Source organism: Orcinus orca, chromosome 11 (assembly GCF_937001465.1).
Source record: "Orcinus orca chromosome 11, mOrcOrc1.1, whole genome shotgun sequence".
NCBI classification, from domain to species: Eukaryota; Metazoa; Chordata; class Mammalia; order Artiodactyla; family Delphinidae; genus Orcinus; species Orcinus orca.
In genome coordinates this window covers 57,797,723-57,817,699 of record NC_064569.1, presented here as the reverse complement: position 1 = coordinate 57,817,699, position 19,977 = coordinate 57,797,723, and the positions used below count along the sequence as shown (strand labels likewise).

The following is a 19,977-nucleotide window of genomic DNA, read 5'->3' as shown; positions in this document are numbered from 1 at the left end:
CAATAACAATAATATAATAGCACATGACATGGATTTTGCCATATAATGCTCACCTTATACAGCAATGAAATGACTGTTTATGGTTGAGACTGAGGCTTATAGACATAGTCATCTATCCAAGATGAAACAGCTAGTAAGTGGCATAGCAGGTACTTGGATTCAGGAAGCCTAGCTCTAGAGACCCCACTCTAAACCAACACACCTCAGAGCAAAGTCTTTAGTACCTAGCATTGAGTTTGGCCTCTGTTTCCTCATTTGAAACTGAGGGAAGTAAGACAACCACACAACACAGAGTATCAGATGAGACATCATCAGCCAAGTGCCAGGGCCAATGCCTAGTACCTAACAGGTACTCGATATAGTTGGTTCACTTCCTCCAGGTGTATAGAAACGAAAAAAAAAAAAAAATGTCATCACTTCCCTGCAGGGTCGGGAATAGGTCTGGAGATAAAAAACCACATTCTTCCGTATAAATCCATTCACCTCTGAGACATTACTTGTGAAAGTAATTTTAATCCTTCATGTTTGTGGAAATCATTTCAAAGTAAAAATACTCATACCTCATTCTCCGTGAAAGACATTAGAATTTGGTGCAACTTCTGTCCTTGTCAGTAAGCCATACTGTGTTAATGTCTTCCACAGCTGTGGGAGCCGTGCTATAATCAGACAACATCCTACTGAGGCACTGACGCACATCTAAAAAACCCACCAAGCCCCGAAAATGGAACGGAGAAACCTTTTCCAAATCAATTTTCCCTTTTGTCTTTCTTTGCGACTCTCAGGCTCCCTTCCTTTTCAGCCATTGAGTTAAACTCCAGGTAGAGAGAAACATTTGGCATGAAAATGATTCTCCCATAAAGCCTGACATCTTTTAAATACTTACAAGCACTGTGCATTTCAAATATGCAGAGAATTCTATACAGAGAATAACTTTCTAGAAACCCATGTCATTTAATTCTGTTGCTCTTGTTTTCAACTTGTGCATAATACCACTTATGTCAAATGGAAGTAGCTATGCAGATTTTCTTTTAAGAAAACCAAAAGAAAAAAGTGTTGCCTCTTGGGCAGAAAAAATATTTAGATTCTGCAAGAGAGGGACTCCTGAAATTCCTCATGTGACCTTCCTCAGAAACTATTCAAGTCATCTGGGAAATGACCCTAGCACCACGAATATTTGGGTTTGTTCTGCTTTGCAATTTATCGCTCCATTTCAAAGAAATTAAAGCATCAACAACTGGTGCTTATGCAGGACTCACAAAGTACCTCAACAGCCGCATACATCTCAGCTTCGTTCAAAAGCTGGGAAAGCAAATCAATGGAGGATAATGGAACGGGATAAAATTAGCTCAGTCGGGGAGAAAACAGATTTGCCTTCTCGGGTGCCTCTTCTCAAACGGGCAGAGAAGAGAAAAAATTAAAACTTGGTCCCCCATCACGATAAAGCCTACAATTCATCAAGGTGACCATCTGCCAGTGAAACTGATAAGGAAAATGTTATTAAGGATAAAACCTGCAACCCCCGTTAAGTTCTTTTCCCACTAAGGAAGCATAACTTTTCCCTTTCATTCTTCCTCTACCTTCTATTTATGTTTCCAATTAAGATTTGTCTGTCTAAAAATCGGTAATGTGGCACTCACGAGCCCTGTTAGTAATGTATTCCTCTAAGCTACGTTCTAAAACCAAGCAGGATCCATAAATCATGCCTCTTCTTGCATGAAATGAGAAATGCTACGGTCAACTGAAATTTCTGGAAAGGTGGAGAGGTGGAGCCACCCCAGTTATTTTTCTGCAATTTGCAATAATTGCAAATGCCTTCTAGGAAAAACTCAGCATCAGTAATCCTCCAGCTCACACGTAAACTAAATCATCACAGCTACCTATGAGCAGGGAAACCCCAGTATGCACAGCATTGGGCATCTGGAGGTAAGAGGAGGGGCAGCAAACAGCTCTACCCCGTATCTGTCTGGAGCCTTTGTCTCTATCATCCATTTCCTTCCTTTTCTGTACAAACCTATGGCTGACTCCTGCTGAGCCACCTAGTGAAGGGAAAACTGAGGAGACCTCCTGAGAAGTGAGATGTTGGCTTGGAAGCCCAATATGTTTATTCCAAGGCAAATCCATTCCACAATTATGTATCTATTCAACATCTTAGAATGCACCACATATTACTGAATCTTAGCCCCAGAAGGTTTCATTTGACAACACGTGGTATTTGGGGCTGTGGGTGGGAGGAAAGAAGGTGGTAAGAAAATGCCCCTCTCTGCTATGATGGGGAGAGGAGGTTAGAATCATCACTATTCCATGTTGAATGAGAGAATTTTCTCTCTCTCTCCCCGATGGGGCTGAGTAGAAAATTCACAAGCTCGCCCAAATTGAATGAGCCTGCTGGGCTGGGTGACTGCACTTTTCAAATATGCTAGTCCCCATTTGGGGCTATTTTGTTTTAGAGTCTCTGTTTAGCTGTGTACTTACACTCCAAGCAAATGAATCACAAAGGGTGCAATTTTGTAAATCAAAAAATCAAGAAATAAATAGGCTAGCAACTAGAGAAAGCCAGAGAGGGACAAATCCCTGGCAATTGTTTTTCAAGCCTCAGCGCAGCTGTGTTTATTTCCAGCCGATATATATCCCACGAGGGTCAGGCTTCGGGTGGGAGATGAGCACAGGGCCTGAGAGAGCAGAGCAAAGTCGCTGTGCAGGGCGAGCACGTGGCTCTAACACGCCAGGGCCAGGCAGATGTCCTGGGCGCCTGTCCTGGGCGCCTCGGAGAGACAGCGCAGCCTTGAAGTCAGACAGGCTCCATAGAGTCTGAAGTGTATTAAGTACACACAAGAAATGTGCATTTCAAATATGCTGAATTCTGTAAAGAGAAGAATGACTTTTTAAAATGCCAAGTCCCTTCGTTCTGTCACTGTTATAGTCAACCTGTGTATGATGCCACCTATGTCAAAGGGAAGTGCTATGGCTACTTCCAGACCAAAAAGGAGAAGAAGGAAAGAAAAGATGTGCCTTCTTGAGCAAAGAAAGACATTTAGATTCTATAAGAGAGGTACCCGTGAAAGTGATCTTATTCAGAAACTATTCTGGTCACTGGGAAATAAAACTAGAACTACAAAATATTTACTTTCATTCTACTCTTCAATTTACTACTCAATTTCAGAGAAATTAAAGCATCAACAACTGGTGTTTATGCAGGTGACACAATCTGCTGTGTCACCTTTAGTAAGTTTCTTAATGTCTCTGAACCTCAGTTTCCTTATCTTCAAAATGAGAGCAGTAATGGCACCTATCTCAAAGGCTTATTGTGAGGCTAATGAGAGACCATGAGCAACGTGTTTAACACAATGTCCAGCACGCGGCAGGAATTTAACAAAAGGAAGCTAAAACTGCCTGAGCCTGACGGCTGAGAAGTCCAGCTTTGGTGAACATTTCTACCACCATCAGCCATTCAGAAATGAGTCCAACACAGCCCAGCCACCATCTGCTCCCTTTAACCTTAGCTGAGACTCACTGGCCTGCGAAGGCATTCGAGAGAGTCAATTTTTCAGACTGAAGAAGCAAGCTGTGTGCATGAGTTACCTGAAACTGTAGTGTACACACACACACACACACACACACACACACACACACACACCCCACATATTTTTTTAAAAGCTCCTTTAACCCAGTCCATCATGGAGCCTGAAATTCCCTAACTCGTTCACTCCTTAAGGTACTTTGTTCATTTTAGGTGAGCTTAACAGACGATTACATGGAATCGAGGAACCATCAGCTACTTAACACTTGATAATAATAATCATATCTATCACAGATTCAACACCAGTTTGTACCAATCAGCCCTGTAATCATTGATAATCCTCCCAACCATACAAGGTAGATATTGTGCCTATTTTAAGATGAGGGCACTGAGACCCAGAGACTAGGTCGGTGCTCACAGCCACAGAGCTTGTAAGTGATGGAGCAGGAATTCAAACCCAGTTCTGTTTAGCTCCAAAGCCTATACATTCTGCCACATGTTCCACTACACCATGCTACCTCTGCTTTCATGAGAATTAGTTCTGCAGAAAATGCATTAGTACCCACTGTGGTAGAGCAGTTAGGGAGGGTCTTAAAGAAATAAAATTAAACACAATTTAAATGTATTTGGTAGCCAGCCTCCAAGACAGTCCCCAATGAACCCTACCTCCTGGTATCAATGCCTGTGCGTAGTCCCCTCCCGCAGTGTATCAGAGTTGGGCTATGAAACCAACAGAGTATATCAGGAGTGATGGTAAGTCACTTCTGAGGCTAGGTTATAAAAAGCATGGTAGATTCTGCCCTGTTTTCTTTTGGACCACTTGATTTGGAGGAAGCCAGCTGCCATATCTTAAGGACACTCAGGCAAGAAACTGTGACCTCCTGCCAACAGCCATGTGAATAACCATACTGGAAGCAGATCTTCCAGCCCCCGTCCAGCCTTCAGATGACTGCTTCCCTGGTCAACACTTTGACTCTAGCCTCATGAGAAACCCTGATGCAGAACCACCCAGCCAAGCTGCTCTTTAATTCCTGACCCTCAGAAACTTTGTGAGATAATAACTTTGTTGTTTTAAGCTGCCCAATTTGGGGGTCATTCGTTACACAGCAATGAATGATACAGCACAAAAATCAGACGGAAGTCAGGGCTTAAAGAAAGCCTTGGCCAAGGGGAGTGAAGAAGGGTATTCACCAAAGGGTAATAAAAAGATCTGGTGCATGAGGACAGACAAAAAGGAGAGATGGTTTGAAGTGAGAAAAATATTGTAACAGTAGTAGCAAATACTTATACAGCAGTTCCTGAGCAGTGTTCAAAGTGCTGTTGATATATTAGCTCATTTAATCCTTACAACAATCCTACAGAGCAGTGGTAGAGTTATCCCCACTTTACAGATAAGGAAACTGAGGCACAGAAGACAAATAATTTGCAGGTGTCATTCAGCTGGTAAGTGGTGAAGCTGGAATTCACCCCAGGCAGTCCAGCTCCAATTTCTGCACTCTTAACCACTCCACACACTGTCTCTCAGATCAAAAGAGAAACTGGAGAAAGCAACAAAAGCCCTCCAAGTGGATCAGGGGTCTGAGTAAACCCCAAGCTTTTGGTCTAGATTCCTTCACTATTGTTTTGATAAAGGTAATAATAAAGTACACCATAGAGCAATGTTCCATTGATTTCATTTTACCCTTAAGACACTCCCGGGAGAGAGGCAGAAGAGATACTATTATCTCCATTTTACAGAGGAGATACTATTGTCTCTATTTTACTGAGGCTGAGCGATGTTAAGGAATCACTTGGATCCCTTAATCTGAAATCAAATGAGTTTTCTTGGCAAATTAGGGAATTTTTCAACTTTAAGCAAATTCTGATATGTTGGAACTCCCTTGTTTACCTTACTCATTGATATCTGCATTTACCTGTTTACATTTCAGATTCCATGGGCTAACAAAATAATAAATCAAAGAGGAAGCAACCCCATGAAAAGAACATGAGATTCATATACCACCTCGATTTCAACCAGAAGAAAACACATTCATAACGAAACATAATCACAGTAGTATTCAATTTAAGCAAACAAGAGCGGCAAAATTAAAGTCAGAGCTCGGGGCCTCTTTCCAAGACAGTAAGATGGATTGAAATAACTACGGCTACCCCCACCAAAGATATAATTAAATTAAATATGCATGCCTATTGCTGAGGAATAATCATTACAGTAGCTCCCAAAGAAAAAGGTGTTTATATCTAGTCACTTGAAAAAATATATATTACTGAGTTTTCTTCCCCAACAATACAGCAATGGTGAAACCTACAGAAATGTAGCAAAGCTAATGCCAGGCTTAAAATATGAAGGTGCCAATGGCAGAGAACTGGAGGGTTTCAGACAAACCTAACAGCTACACTATCACAGTCCCCCTCCCCCAAGCACTTCCATTTCATCTGAACTGCACATCTATAGGCTCTTCACACTGTCTAATCACCAGGGGCTTCTTTTTCTGTTTATACTAGGATTTCTTTTATTTGGGTGGAGGAGGACGGGGTGTGATCTGCCCGTTGTCTCACCGATTATTTTAGAAACAGTGCCCTCCCCATCCACAGCCTTCCTTCTCAGGTCTGCTATGGAGAATGATACTTGCATTAATGAATGTTTCCTCTGCTGTTAATGGTCAGGCAGTTAGGCCTTCCAGACCCTCGTGGCCCCGCAGCTCAGGTCTGTCTGCGGGCCTCTGGGTTATCAATCCTGTTTCTTGGCAACGCTGTCAAACAGAAACTCCCCTGAGTGGCACCTATCAACAGTTCCCAGCAGGCTGAACGTCCCCACTCCCTCTCCCCTTTAGGTTTCATGGTAACACAGACTTTGAGTCTGCTGTTGTCCCATCGTGGAGTGGAATTTGTTTTCATTTTTCTCTGCTTGTGTTGATTCTTGCCCCTGCTTTATCCTCTCAAGACTATCATAGAAAATACAGTATTCAACATGAATTCCCCAGAGGGCTTCTTGGCCGTGGTTTCAATATACATTATTCTGTATTTCTCTTCTTTTCCTTCTCTTGATCTTTTGACACCTCAGACTCCATCCTGCCAATTGCTACACCACCACCACCAAATACACCACCATATATTGGACTTCTTCTCAGTGCCCATAAACCTGAATGAATTACCAGCAGGGAACTGAGTTATTCTCCCCATGTCCAAACAGTCCCTAATTTTAGTATTACCAAACTATATTTGCAGAGACGGCCCATGCTGGATTTTTCAGGACCACCCCAATTTCAGATAATCTTCTCTTCAAGCCAGCGTGGTTCCAAGCTTTGGTTTGGAAAATCAGATCGCAGCACGCTGCCAGAAGCCACACAAATGAGCTGATTTTAAGTAATTATTGTATTGACGTCTTTTTCCTTTGCTCACTCGGAAAGCCATCAGCACTAGAAAAATACGTACTGCAATTAGAAATTGCATCTTTATTTTCTGTTAAACCAAAAGGAAACCTTCCTTACTGCACGGCACACTGGAGACCGTGGCTCAGACCCACTTGGGATTTGTGAGCACCTGTGCCCCACCCCACCAGCACTATTGCATGAGCTTGCACGCGCATGTGCGCACGCGCACACACACACACACAATGGCTAGCCCTTATCCATTCTCAAGGTCATACTCAGAGAAGCCACAGCAATGATGGCATGAGGGGCATTAAGGAACGATCCTTTTCTCTCTACTTCCCTCAAGTCTTAGGTTTGTGTTTTCCAGGATTAACCACTCCTGGCAGGCACTTTCCTCACACTGTCCACGTACAAGAAACACCTAAGGCAACGGGCGATCTGTTCTCAGTATCTTGGCAGCTTCCCGCACACACAAATGGGAATACGATCGCTTTCTATGAAATCTCTCCATAAAGAGCGAGGTTGGTCAGCACGAAAAGTATGAGTATATGAGCAGCCTTTAAATGAGAAACTGGAGGAGTTTCCTTTCAAGGATTACTTCTACGGACGTTTGAGCTATAGTATTTGCTAAGGTGGAGCATAAACAATGGCGTTAACATAGCTAAAGAATAAACCAGTAGATCAACAGGAAACTGAAGACAGCCTGAGGAAAGGGAGAGGGAGGATGTAATAGCAGTAACAGGCACTTATGATCACAAATCATGTGCCATCTCCGTGCCCAACACAGCATATGCGTTCTCTTTCGTGATCCTGACATACGTCCCAGGTGGAGGACCTGAGAGGCAGAGTGAGGCTGCTCACCCAGCTAGGAAGTAGTGGAGCTACAGCTTGAACCCCACATTGCCTGACTCCAAAACCCTAGGTTTTAATCACTTTGTTACTCTACGTAGCCAGCATTGTCCAGGGGAGAGGGTTAATGTTCCTGGATTCCAAACTCCCTTCGCTAAACACCCTTTGCTTTGACTCTGTATCCACCGAATAGTGTAATTTGGCCTCTCTGGGGTCATGACTGGGGGAGTTTTGTGCATGCTGTGAGAGTGGTTTCTCCCTGTGTAATGATGAATTGGTGGTGCCCTGCCTACCTCAGCCTCCTGAACTAAGAGTCAGGCCCCTCCAAACCGGGACCAGATCCTGGAATGCTCTACCTGCATGCAGCCCTCCTTTGTATAAAACCTCCACCACGTCCAACCTCCAGTTCTTACTTTTGTCTTCCATAGACACCACACCTCAATTTCACGCTTTAGCTGAGGGAAAATGGCAAATGCAAACTCTTGTTAACACTTTGAGGGCCTCACCCTCCATTGTTTTAACTATATGCTCTTTTCCTCTCCTCTCCACATAAGTATGTTTTCTTTAAAACCGTAAGACCGCCCATTATCAATGTTCCTTGAAACTGGTTGACTCATACATACCAGTTTTATTAGTGCCACCACATTACCAGCTTGTCCTTGTCCAGTTTCTTGGCTCTAGTAAGAAGAAATAACTAATATTTGAGGTAGTCCCTTGGTCACCATGCTAACAAAATCTTTTATGTACATACATACATATTTTGTTCTTATATATATGATACATTACATACAGCATCTATGTACAAAATACATTTTTATCTATCTGTTTTATCTAAAGAGAAAGTCTCTGCCAAGAACTGAGCTTTTACCAAGTCCTAGGCAGGTCATGCCCCAAAGGCCTGTCCTGCCTACACTCATCTATGCAGATATGACCTGATTCCACAGGGAGGATCTGTGATCCAAGGGGTACTAGTATTAAAGCTCCATTTATCAGGGCCTGATGTGAAAAAGTGAATGTGGCCAATCAGAGTCCTCTCTTGGCATCTGCCTGGGAAACACTGGGAGATGGATCTAGTGAGTGATGGTGCTGAGGGTAAAAAGGGGGCATGAGGTTGGGCTCAGGCCAGGACAAGCCGTGAGCATGCTGACGTTGTGAGGGGGCAGAAAGTCACAGTTGTCTAAAGAGGGTCGAGAGCCTGCCTGGAACAGAGGAGATGGGGCTGGAGTAGACACACGTGGAAAAGCGTCTGCCAAAGAATCTTGGTTTTCATGCTAATAAGCATGGTGGAGAAAGAATGAAGGATGTCTGGGAGAAGGAAGAGAAGAGCAACAAAGCATCAAAGGAGGTTAGAAATGAGCAAATGACTGTCAATCAAAGGTGTGGTTGGGAATCCTCTCACTTTGCTTTAAGCACCTATATGTCAGATTCCTTTAAAAAAAAAAAAGCAAACACTGGTACCGGCTGTAACACGTGTAATGTCCTAAATTCTCACCAAAGACAAACTTGCCCTACAGGACAGTCAAGATTCTCACTAGTCTCAACTAGAATAAGAAAGACACTTCCCTACCAGGTATGGATTTACGTTTTGTTCTGATCAGAAGGTTCATGTAGGAGATCACACACCAAAGGAAAGACAGTGACTGTGCTACAATGGTCTGTAAGCTTTATTAGTGTGAGCAGAATAAATAGAGGCCTAACATCCATTCCAGCTTTCTACGTGTGGCCTGCGGTCACGACCACTGCATTGTTGCCGGTCACAAACCTCCTGTCACTGCCACTTAGCACCACGCACTATGCACAGTCCTCAGCCCAGTCCTGAGGCTCTCCAGTTCCATCCCAACACTGATCCCGGACTGGATATGAAACTCTTCCATAAACCCTCCAGTTTATAGGAAGCTTTCCTTTTCCTGTAAAGCAAAGACATTTCTATTATGGCTGCTTACATGAGTCTTTTCACCATTCTTGCTGAATCCTCTACTTTCACTGGGGAAGCTGGACATGGAAGGGCGTTACTGAAAAGTCAAGTCAAAAGTAAAATTAGGGGGCTTCCCTGGTGGCACAGTGGTTGAGAGTCCGCCTGCCGATGCAGGGAACACGGGTTCGTGCCCCAGTCCGGGAAGATCCCACGTGCCGCGGAGCGGCTGGGCCCGTGAGCCATGGCCGCTGAGCCTGCGCGTCCGGAGCCTGTGCTCCGCGGCGGGAGGGGCCACGACGGTGAGAGGCCCGCGTACTGCAAAAAAAAAAAAAGAAAGTAAAAAAAAAAAAAAAAAACAAGTAAAATTAGGGCTTCCCTGGTGGCGCAGTGGTTGGGAGTCCGCCTACCGGTGCGGGGGGCGCGGGTTCGTGCCCCGGTCCGGGAAGATCCCACGTGCCGCGGAGAAGCTGGGCCCGTGAGCCATAGCCGCTGAGCCTGCGCGTCTGGAGCCTGTGCTCCGCGGCGGGAGCGGCCGCGACGGTGGGAGGCCCGCGTACCGCAAAAAAAAAAAAAAAAAAAAGTAAAATGAAAACACTTTCCAGGCCCTGAAGAGTGTACAAAGATGGCTCCTTGCCTTAGCTGAGCTATGAGTACAATGGTGAAAACGTAGCACTTGGTACGTGGCCCGCAGCTCTCATTATTTTACAATTATATCCCGGATGTCAAATGTCCGTGTTGGCATTTAAAGCCTACAGAGCTGGTGAGTGTTTAAAATGGTTCATGTCTACTTTCTGCAAAAGTTAAAGTGAAGAGAAGACAGGTCTGTTTAACACAGCATGTGTTTTTCCTAACTCACCAGCAACAAGTCACAGGAAAGAGTTACACAGGTACTTACTATTTATAACCCATGGCTACATCCACAAAATACTTCCTTCTCTGTCGATAGACATTGTCTTTAAATCCCTTAAACAGAAAAGAGATTAAGTTATTTAACAGACTGCCAAAAAAATTAGCTGCAGAAGACCTAAAAAAAAATCACTGTGATGTTTATTGAGTGTCCAATTCAAATGTAATTTTTTTTCCTTGGATAACCACCTTGATGACACAGGCAGAAGCGAATTGTACTTACAGTAAAACCTCATTAAATTTGGGCTGTCTTAATTTGGGATGTGTGGGAATTCAGACTAAAGTTAACCTTTCCATGAAGCAGGCAGAATGGCTTAGTTAAGCAAACTGATATTGTGAAAAATATCCTTTGGTTTTCAAGTATCATTTACATGCAATTGATCTTAATTACAAATTAATCTTATCTGTTCATTAAAATAGGTCCCTTTAACATGGATTTTTCACTAAGAACCTAAATTTAATTGCTTTGTGTAAATTACCAATAAGTGTACATGTATTAAAATTCTATCATTCAGAATAATCATCAACACCCCAAATTAGGATGAATAAAGAGGTTTTGCTGTATGTTATGAGTACAGCCACACAAATGCAAAATCGATTACAAGGGATCCACGCAAGATGGCAGGCTAGCTCCAGTCCCCTGAGTTCCTATAGCTCTGACTAGTCTTCAGCCAAGTTCAAGATTTTACCCATCATCATGCACTTGGGAAATTAAACATCCTGTCTGCCATTCTCCCATCAAGTGGAATCCTTCTAAGAGGACTTCCTGGTTTACTCAATCATCTCCTCTAGTCAACAGACTTTCCATTTTCTTTTCCTTCAGCTAGTTTCAGACAATCAGTTCTTTCCAGGGTTGTTTGTTCAGACAGCTGGAAGCCCAGCAGGAGTTGTTTCAATCTAACTTCTTACCTGCTCAACCCTGAAAACCCAAAGGGAAACCAGGACGTGCTGACCAGTCTGAGAAGGGAGGCCAGGCAAGGAGACAGGCTGCAGGGGTCGTGGGCTCTGGAAGGAGAACTGGGACAGGCCCACAAAGGCCTGGACTACCTCTGCTCACCCAGTGTCCACTCAGACACTTACGCAAGGGGGCTACTCAAGAGGAACCTCAACTCAGAGAAACTCGTTCTGTTCTCTCTTCCAGCTGAAGGAGAACTGGCCTTGCAGTCAGAAATCTTCACAGGACCGTATGCTGAACAGAAACAAAGAACGTCCATTGCCAACAGCCTTTCTCTCAGGAAAGACAAAAGGTCACTAACAGAGGGAGACAGCGAGTGCCCTGAGGTCACCCAAAGGCCCTGCAGAAGTGAAGTACCCCCCGCCCTTAAAGCTAGAACTTTCTTTCTTCTGCTACAAATTGGGAGTTTTTAAACAGGAGTTCACAGGCAGGCTTGCGGAGCCTTCAAATGTGTATATGCAAAATTCGTGACCATAGTTACAAAATGTGTGACCACCTTTACAAATGGGTATGTGAGCTAAGAAAAGGTCTTATGCCATAGAGGGTAGACATGGTCGCTAGAAAGTATGAATTTCAACACTCACTAGTCACACCAAGCAACCTGGTGGTGGTAAACAAGAATTCCAAGCACCTTGATTACTCAAAAAGAAAGCAGCCCGTGACAAAAGGAAAAGAGTTATGTGAAAAGCTCAGCATCTGTTCCCTGGTTCCTGCCCAACCGGACACCATGGTAACAGCACCGTAATCTGCTGGGCTTCCCAGAGAATCTCGAGTATCTCTCCTTGGCAAACACCTGCACCTTTTCCAGGCATGAAAGAGAGTGATTTACTCATCATGCCTCATCAGCCTAGTGTGGCGGTGATTACACAAGTGTTATGGGTGAACCAGAGCTTCCAGCATTGAACTGTGGACTGGCAAAACAAGACAGGGATGCTAGCTACACTAGCGATTACAGAGACACAGCATTCCTTGGCCAGCCATTCTAAATTGATGCCAGGGATAAGGTTACCAGATAAAAATAGAGAACACCCATGCAATATTTGGGGCATACTTATACAAAAAAATATTTGTTGTTTATGTGAAATGCAAATTTAACTAGGCATCGTATATTTTTATTTGCTAAATCTGGCAACACTAGCACCCAGAGAGTATCTGCTGCACACCACCCTTCCTCTCTCAATTTAAATCAAGAGGAACTTGATTTAAATCAAGGCCCAGCTGGCACCCAAAAGTGCTCAGCTGAATGTACGTTGCCTATCCCAAAAAGTCAACCTGGGGGAATACTGGAATCATTTGCGGAGCTTTAAATAGCACTCCAAACCTGGACACATTCCCAGAGGTTCTGATTTAAGCACTCTGAGGTGAGACCCTGGCACAGGAAATTTTTTAGTTCTCCAGAGATTATCTGAATGGAAAGCTAGGGCCGAAAATCACTGAGTTCGGACATTAGTTCTCAAACTTTAGAGTTCATCAGAATCTCCGGCAAATCTGTTTAAAGGCAGATTCCAGGGTCCGTCCCTGGAAGTTCTCATTCAGTAGGCTTCAGATGAGCCTCAACATATTGCATTTTTAATAAGCACCTTATGCAGGGACGTTGAATCACACTTTGAAAGACCCTCTCAGTGTAGATCCTTGCTACTCAAAGTGTGGTCCGCAGATCTCCACTGTAAGCCTCAACTGGGAGCTCACTAGAAATGCAGAATCTCAGGTGCACCCATCTGCATTTTGCAAAGATCCTCCACGTGATCTGTTTGTCCATTAAAGTTTAAGATGGATGGACCTACATATTTAACCCTTTCTAGGGAGCCTCAGTAGCCTGACACATTCCAAGCCCCTTCTGAGCCGTCTCAGCACAAGAGTGCCATCCTAACGTAATAATCCCTGCCTTAGGACTGGAATTATTCCCAAGCACAAAAATTCCTTAGAAACCTTTTTCTATCTTCATCAAATAATAACTTATAAAAAACCACCAACTTACCAATATCAAATTGTGCATAATGAATATTTGGTGTGCTTATAAAAGAAATACATACGGTAAAAAAAAAAAAATGATGAGTGAGGTAGGAGATTGCTAAGTACTTGCAATTATTTCAAATGGCTGCATAGAAAATAAGAGAAGGTATCATAAGGTGGGTGTAATTAGGAGTAATGGAACAAAATTAAGCCCAGGAAAATTTATGCTGGGTATTAGAATAAATTTTTTCACAGCAAGGTCAGTGGTTCCTGTGGTTGTTCTGACCCCCTTCTCCAGGCTGAGTAATTTCCAAACTAGACTAAGGGGAGCATTTGGAAATAAGAGGTTGGCAAAAAATCCTTTACTGTCCAGGCATTGATCAGGATGATTTAATACAGCATTTCCTTTCCTGGAATTAAGCATTCACTCTTGCCAAAATGCTTTCCAGTTGTTTTATTAACTAGGCTTTTCAAACACCCCCTTTGAGCTCAATAAGCATTTTATTTCCACTTTTTACATAAAGAATTTGAGTTGCAGAAGTAAAGGAACTTGCCCAAGGTCATCCTGCAAATTAACAGCTGGTGTCTGGGCAGTCCTGTTACTGCTAAGCTCTTAAATCAGGCTTCTGTGCTAATTCTGACTCCTCTGAGGTGGAGAAGGGGAAGATGAACAAATGGACGATTATTAAAAACACTTCTGAGTATTTTTCTAAAGTTCAGGAGCTTACATGTGAACTGCTGGGAATTATGCTGGCAAATATAACACACTGTGTCTTTGAGCGAATTCAGCTTTTTGAAAATCATGAAATTGAATTAGTTTTTTTTGACCATTTGTTTGAATGGTATGCTATGAATTGGTTTGAATTTGTATTTTTGCCAAAAGACTGGTTCCACTGAGAAATTCCCTCTTGCTGAAGTTGTGAGTTTCCTTTAAAGCAATGGTTCTCAAACTGAAGTGTGGGCTTGTTCAAACCAGCTCCCAGGTGATACTGATGTGGTTGGTCCCAGGACCACACTTAGAGAACCACTGCCTACAGTCTCACTATCAGATTTCCAGATATCCTCCATTTAAATAAAATGAATATCTGAAAACCATTACCCTCAGACCACAAAGTCTCCTATAAGCGTGACCAATCTGCTTGGGTTTCACCCTTTAATATGCTCATTTTTAGAGAAGGGGCATGGGGGGGGGGGAGTTGCTTGTAACAAATGAGTATATTGATTGCTTCTCCCAGACTATTAACTGTACTTCATTCCGACCATAAAGAAGCTCCAGGCCTCTTGTATTAAATAAAAACTGATGTAAAGGGGGAGAGAGGGAATAATGGGAAATGCTTACTACATATCATATTTCTTTAAAGGTGGTCATTTTTATTGGAGTAGAGGAGAGATGGCGATAAATAGATTCAGGGTAGATGGGGAAAGAGAGGCATCTTCCATTATGGTCTTATTCTATCACCCTCTGCCTTTCCACTGAGACTGAAGTCCCCCACATTACTCTACCCCTTACTACCTCCAATCAAGGAAAATAGCAAGGAGAATTTTACTCTCTCACTGAGCCCCTTAATGCCTACAGTCCTTCCCAGTTTCCCAACGAGGTGATCAATTTCAGTTCATTGTTTTTCCAAGGGTCACCATCTTCAAGTATATTTCAGGCTGTCTAATTCTATTGAAATATTCTGCAAGGTTTATACCCTCCTCCTCTCTCCAACCCTTTTAAAAATAAATGCTAGGTGGAAATGCCATCCTTCTAACCTGCTTCCAGCCAACGCCTATGTACAGGGAAACTATCATAACTCTCAGTTATGGGGAATAAATAATAAATTGCTCTATAATACAGCATTACAGCACAGAAGATGGCACACTGCCTGGCAGACGGGCAGAGCTGGAAGAGCACATGTGGAATGGATTTTACTGCACACTTACTGGGTGATCGGCATCCAGCTCAGAACCATACATGAGAACTCTGTGAGAACATTTGTCTAACTCAGAGATCTTCCGGGGAAACCAGGGCACATCCTCTAGCTCTGCTGGAAACACAGTGCAGGTTCAAAACATTAGCTCACAGATTGTATTTTCCCCTTTGCAACATTTGTCAGATTTGCAAAATCACCCGACAAGCAAAAACTGGGCTTGCCTTCTTCCTCTGTCCAAATGTTCTCTGGCGGATTCAGCGTCACAATCGTGGTTTGAAATTTCAGTGACTGAATGAGCTCATTGAATTCCGTTTTGCCACACTCACAGTCCACAAAGATTTCAACTTCCGAACTTCTTCGCCGGGATTTCCTGGACTCAATATGAACCATGTTGACATGTTTTTCCTGTGGAAATATAAGCAACATCTCTTAATCACCTTCAGGGCACAATAAAAGGGATGCCATGGGCTGCTCTTGTCCAACTTGTAAGCAAAAAGGTACCAAGTGCCCACAAAAGAGGAAAAGACAACCTTCTCACCGTTTGCTTGACTAAAACATGGAAATGTTTTCCAACCATTGTCTCTATTAATAAGAATAGTAACTATGTGTAGGATTTCCTGTCTCATTTTTAACAAGGGGAGGACATTAATATATATAAAGGACCCTATAAAATGTGTGATAATTATGAACTTTATCATTTCCCAGATCAATCCACATCCCACTGGTGGTATGCATGATTGTTTGGGAGGAAATTAGTTTATTGTCATATAATCCCCAGATTTATTTATTTATTTTTATATATATTCCAAAAAAACCTAAAACTCAAACTACTGATTTTCTGGTAGTATAACATCTCTTTTTGAAATAAAGCTTAAAATCTTGGAAAAAATAATTAATCGTATGAATAGCAGGCAAATGAGACAGAAACTGGGAAGGTGATATGAAAATGACTGAAGTTTGGGAACCACTGGCCAAGGCGTGGCCCCATTGTGGAACAAAAAAAAGGAAGCAAGAAAAGTAGCTAAAAAAGGATCTCTGCAGGCAAAAAAAAGAAGAAGAAAAAGAAGAATCCTTAATGGGACCACTTAGTAACTGGTCTCTTTCAGCAACCTCCAGGCTAGCTTCATCCAAGGATATGTTGCTGCAACTATCATGATGGATTTCATGGCTAAAATCTCCTTACAATAAGGTGTTCGTAGAAGGGCAGAAATTTAATACTTAAATCTCAGGTTTAAATTTTCCAGTGATACAGTCTTCCTTTGTCCTGAGTTAACTGAAGACTAAGTTCTCCTCTCCACCCTAACCTACCCCCAAATAAGCGGATCCCTCCCCATCACTCCATGATACACTCTGATTATCAGCATAATTCCACATCCAATCCTGGATGACCTCAGAATTTTCAGCACAGCAGCAGATAGGCAGTTTCCGGTACCAGACTAAGATAAAATCTGATGGCATCCTTTTCTGTATAAAGAAACTAGTCTTTTGACCAGGACGCTAAATGCTCTATTTCTGTTTTTAATAACTTTTGCAATAATGCCCTATTTTCTAAATCAGCAGATAATAAAGGTAAGACTAACATTAGGTTCAAAGTTCAAGAGTCTTCTCACACACTGTGTCACTTTGGGCTCTTAATGTCCTTTGGTTGAAGCAAAGTGGATATTTTTAGACAAGGAAACTGAGGTCCAGATGGGTTAAGTGATGTAACTAAGACCCCATGACTAGCTGATGGCCGAGTGAAAACTCATGGCTGCTCACTCCTTCTCCAGGGATTTTTTCCACTGCACCCAGCTGTCTAATTGAATTGCCCTGCCTTTGGGAACTGTATGGAGACAATGCTGGATGATATAATTATGCGTAAAATATTTCCCCAGATTTCCATTACCACTCTTTATGGTGCCTGATCCTTTCTTCAAGGTCAAAAGAGAACAAGGAAATATTTGCAAAAACAGGCTGCTAATTCCCCCTCTATGGTCATCAGAGAAGCATCACAATAATGCCTCATATCTGTACCCTTTACAAAGCACTTCCACTCATATGATTTCATCACAACAACCCTGTTAGGTGGGAATTATTACTGCTATTTTACAAATGAAGCAATTGAACCTAGGAAGCAGCTAGTGATTAGCCAAGCCAGGAGAACACAGGTCTGAATCCTCTGACTGCAATTCCAACCCTCTTTCCACTGCACCAGCAGCCCAAGGCACCATGCAGAGCTAGGCTCCCTATCCTACAGCTCTAATCACAGCCCGTGCCCCCAAACAAAATGCACTGGCAGAGGAGGTGCTTGCTGAAGGGTAGGGGAGCCATCAGGTGTGCCCTGGCAAAAAGGCAACAGTTCTCTGGCCTTTTATAACCTCCCCCTCAACGGGGCTCTTTCTTGAGGTTACAAACCACCCACCTGGGCTTAGGAAAAGGCTACTACATTTCTACAAGATAAAAAGAGAGCTAGCCCTAGCTCATATATAAGGAGAATGACTCATCTTTACAAAAGACACATTAAGTTCTTGAAACAATGGGGCTTCGGGGAATATCGAGTACCTATACTAATATATCTCATTTTATGCAATAAATGTGCTCTAGGACATGTGCACGATTCAAATATGAACAAATCAAATCAGGCTGCAGGCTCTTGATGTTTAAAGATACCCTCTTTGACCGCTTTTGTGTTTGCATTTCCAGGTGTGAGGCTCACGCTTTTTAATTACCGACTTCCTCACCTGGCAACAGTGTGCAGAATTACTAATAGGCTGACGCTGAATTAATAAAACATGGTTTCCACGAATCTGCTTATTTCTTTGACAGACCAACTTGTCTTGTAAAGCCTCATGAAGGTTGGTTTCTTTGAAATTTGCAACACATTACCCAGAAATGGTTCAGTAATATTTCATAACAGATGACAAGTTTGTAACCCGGCACACAGACGGTTTTAAAGTTAGATAATGATATTTTACATTCACCTGAAAGAGTTTCAGTGCTTTGACCAATCCACCAACTTCATTTTTCAAGGAGAATACAACTGCCATCTTGCTGCTCTCGGTAGCAGTGTCACTTTTGCTGCTTCCCTTGTTGCCTTTTTTATCATCATTTTTGCCAGCGTTAGTTTTATTTAGCTTCAAGAACGTAGAAACACACACACACAAATATTAGTTAGGATTCCAGAGTTCTCTACAACTAGATTCTTTTTCAGACATTCCATTTATACGCTGGAAGCCCCAGCAATCACACAAGCTCGAGGAGAAGTTGCCAAGTCACTCATAACTTTCGTACAAGTCTAATTTACTCAGGGACACTATTTTCCAATGCTCAAAGATATCACCAGTGGTTGAAATTAAAGGGGAATCATACTTGCTTCACTTTAATAGCAACAAAAATCTGATCATCATAAAGTATAAAGTATCATGTATGAATAATTCCTGTCTTTCTTTCTAGGTTTATTTTACAGGATGAAATCTGATCTGTTAGCCTAGCTGAATCATACAGAAGCTATATTAATTACTAAACGTAACAAAATTAAGACTAAACATATAATTTTTGTTTCGATTAAATCTTAAAAACAAAATATTCATTTTGTTCTGAAATATGTCAGGACAGGCACTAAAATTGATCACCTTACATTCTGTAATTAGATCCACACTGTCAATGTGAATCTGTCTGCAGAAGTTCGCCACAGAGTGTATTCAGTTAAGGCCATCTGTGTCAGCAGATGATATCTGAAAAGTGGCTATTAAAATTCAGCCACAAGAAAAAAGTAAAGAAAAGAAAGAACTAGCTCATCATCAGGAGCCAAGAGTAGAACCTGAGAAACTGGAAAAGATTACCACTTTATTGGCCAGTCAAATACTATAATACATGACTAAGTAATGACTCTTAGTCTATTAGCTAAAGACAAAAATGGCAGATTCCAGAAACTCAGATCACATTGCCAGAAATACACAATTAAAAAGCTGGAAACTTTTACTTAACAGACAAATCAAATTAGAGTGTACTTTTTCGTGTTCTTTATATGCAAATGAAGAACTGGGCAAACAGAACCTTCTCCCTGGCAGAGAGTAATAGAATGCAGTCATTCCAATCTATTACTTCCTCATGAAACTGAAAAATGTACATTTGATATGGAACCCAGTGAATAGTGCTTTGCTATTTTCTTCCTCTGATTTCTCTACTGGCTTTATTTTCACACAGTCTCTACTGCCTCACTCACTAGGTTTATATGTCATAGAAATAAATATTTTATAATTTATGACTTGAGGGAGAGAAGAAGTTTATATAGGCATTGGCATTTGACAGTCTGTTTAGTCATTAAAAGCTCAAATGTTGTAGTACTCTCAACATCTGCCACAGATCTTATATATTTAAGTAGCATTTTTTATATGAAAGTATTATTATACATTAACCATAACTCTGAGTTTTCTTTGTTTTCCTTCTAGCAGTTCATTGTGGCTTCAGAATTCCTCACTGTAATATCGCATTCAAATATACATGTTATTTAAATGTTAGAAAACCTATGTACGTTTTTAGACTCATTTTTGCAAATTGATTTAAACAGTTCTCCAAAACTTGCCCTGATTACTTTTCAACATTTTTAGGAGTAA

The 19,977-nt window shown here is 42.1% G+C and overlaps 1 protein-coding gene across 2 annotated transcripts in view; it reads right to left on the bottom strand.

The window, feature by feature from the left end:
- The window catches only part of TPH2 (tryptophan hydroxylase 2), a 108,418-nt gene that overhangs the window by 70,167 nt on the left and 18,274 nt on the right, over positions 1–19,977 (bottom strand). For both annotated transcript variants that reach the window (XM_049695001.1, XM_004281901.3), the window contains exons 3-6: positions 18,343–18,495; positions 15,604–15,787; positions 15,393–15,493; positions 10,548–10,615 (exon numbers count right to left, since the gene is read on the bottom strand). In XM_049695001.1, the coding sequence (XP_049550958.1) occupies positions 10,548–10,615; positions 15,393–15,493; positions 15,604–15,787; positions 18,343–18,495 (506 nt within the window). The remainder of the gene's footprint in view (positions 1–10,547; positions 10,616–15,392; positions 15,494–15,603; positions 15,788–18,342; positions 18,496–19,977) is intronic.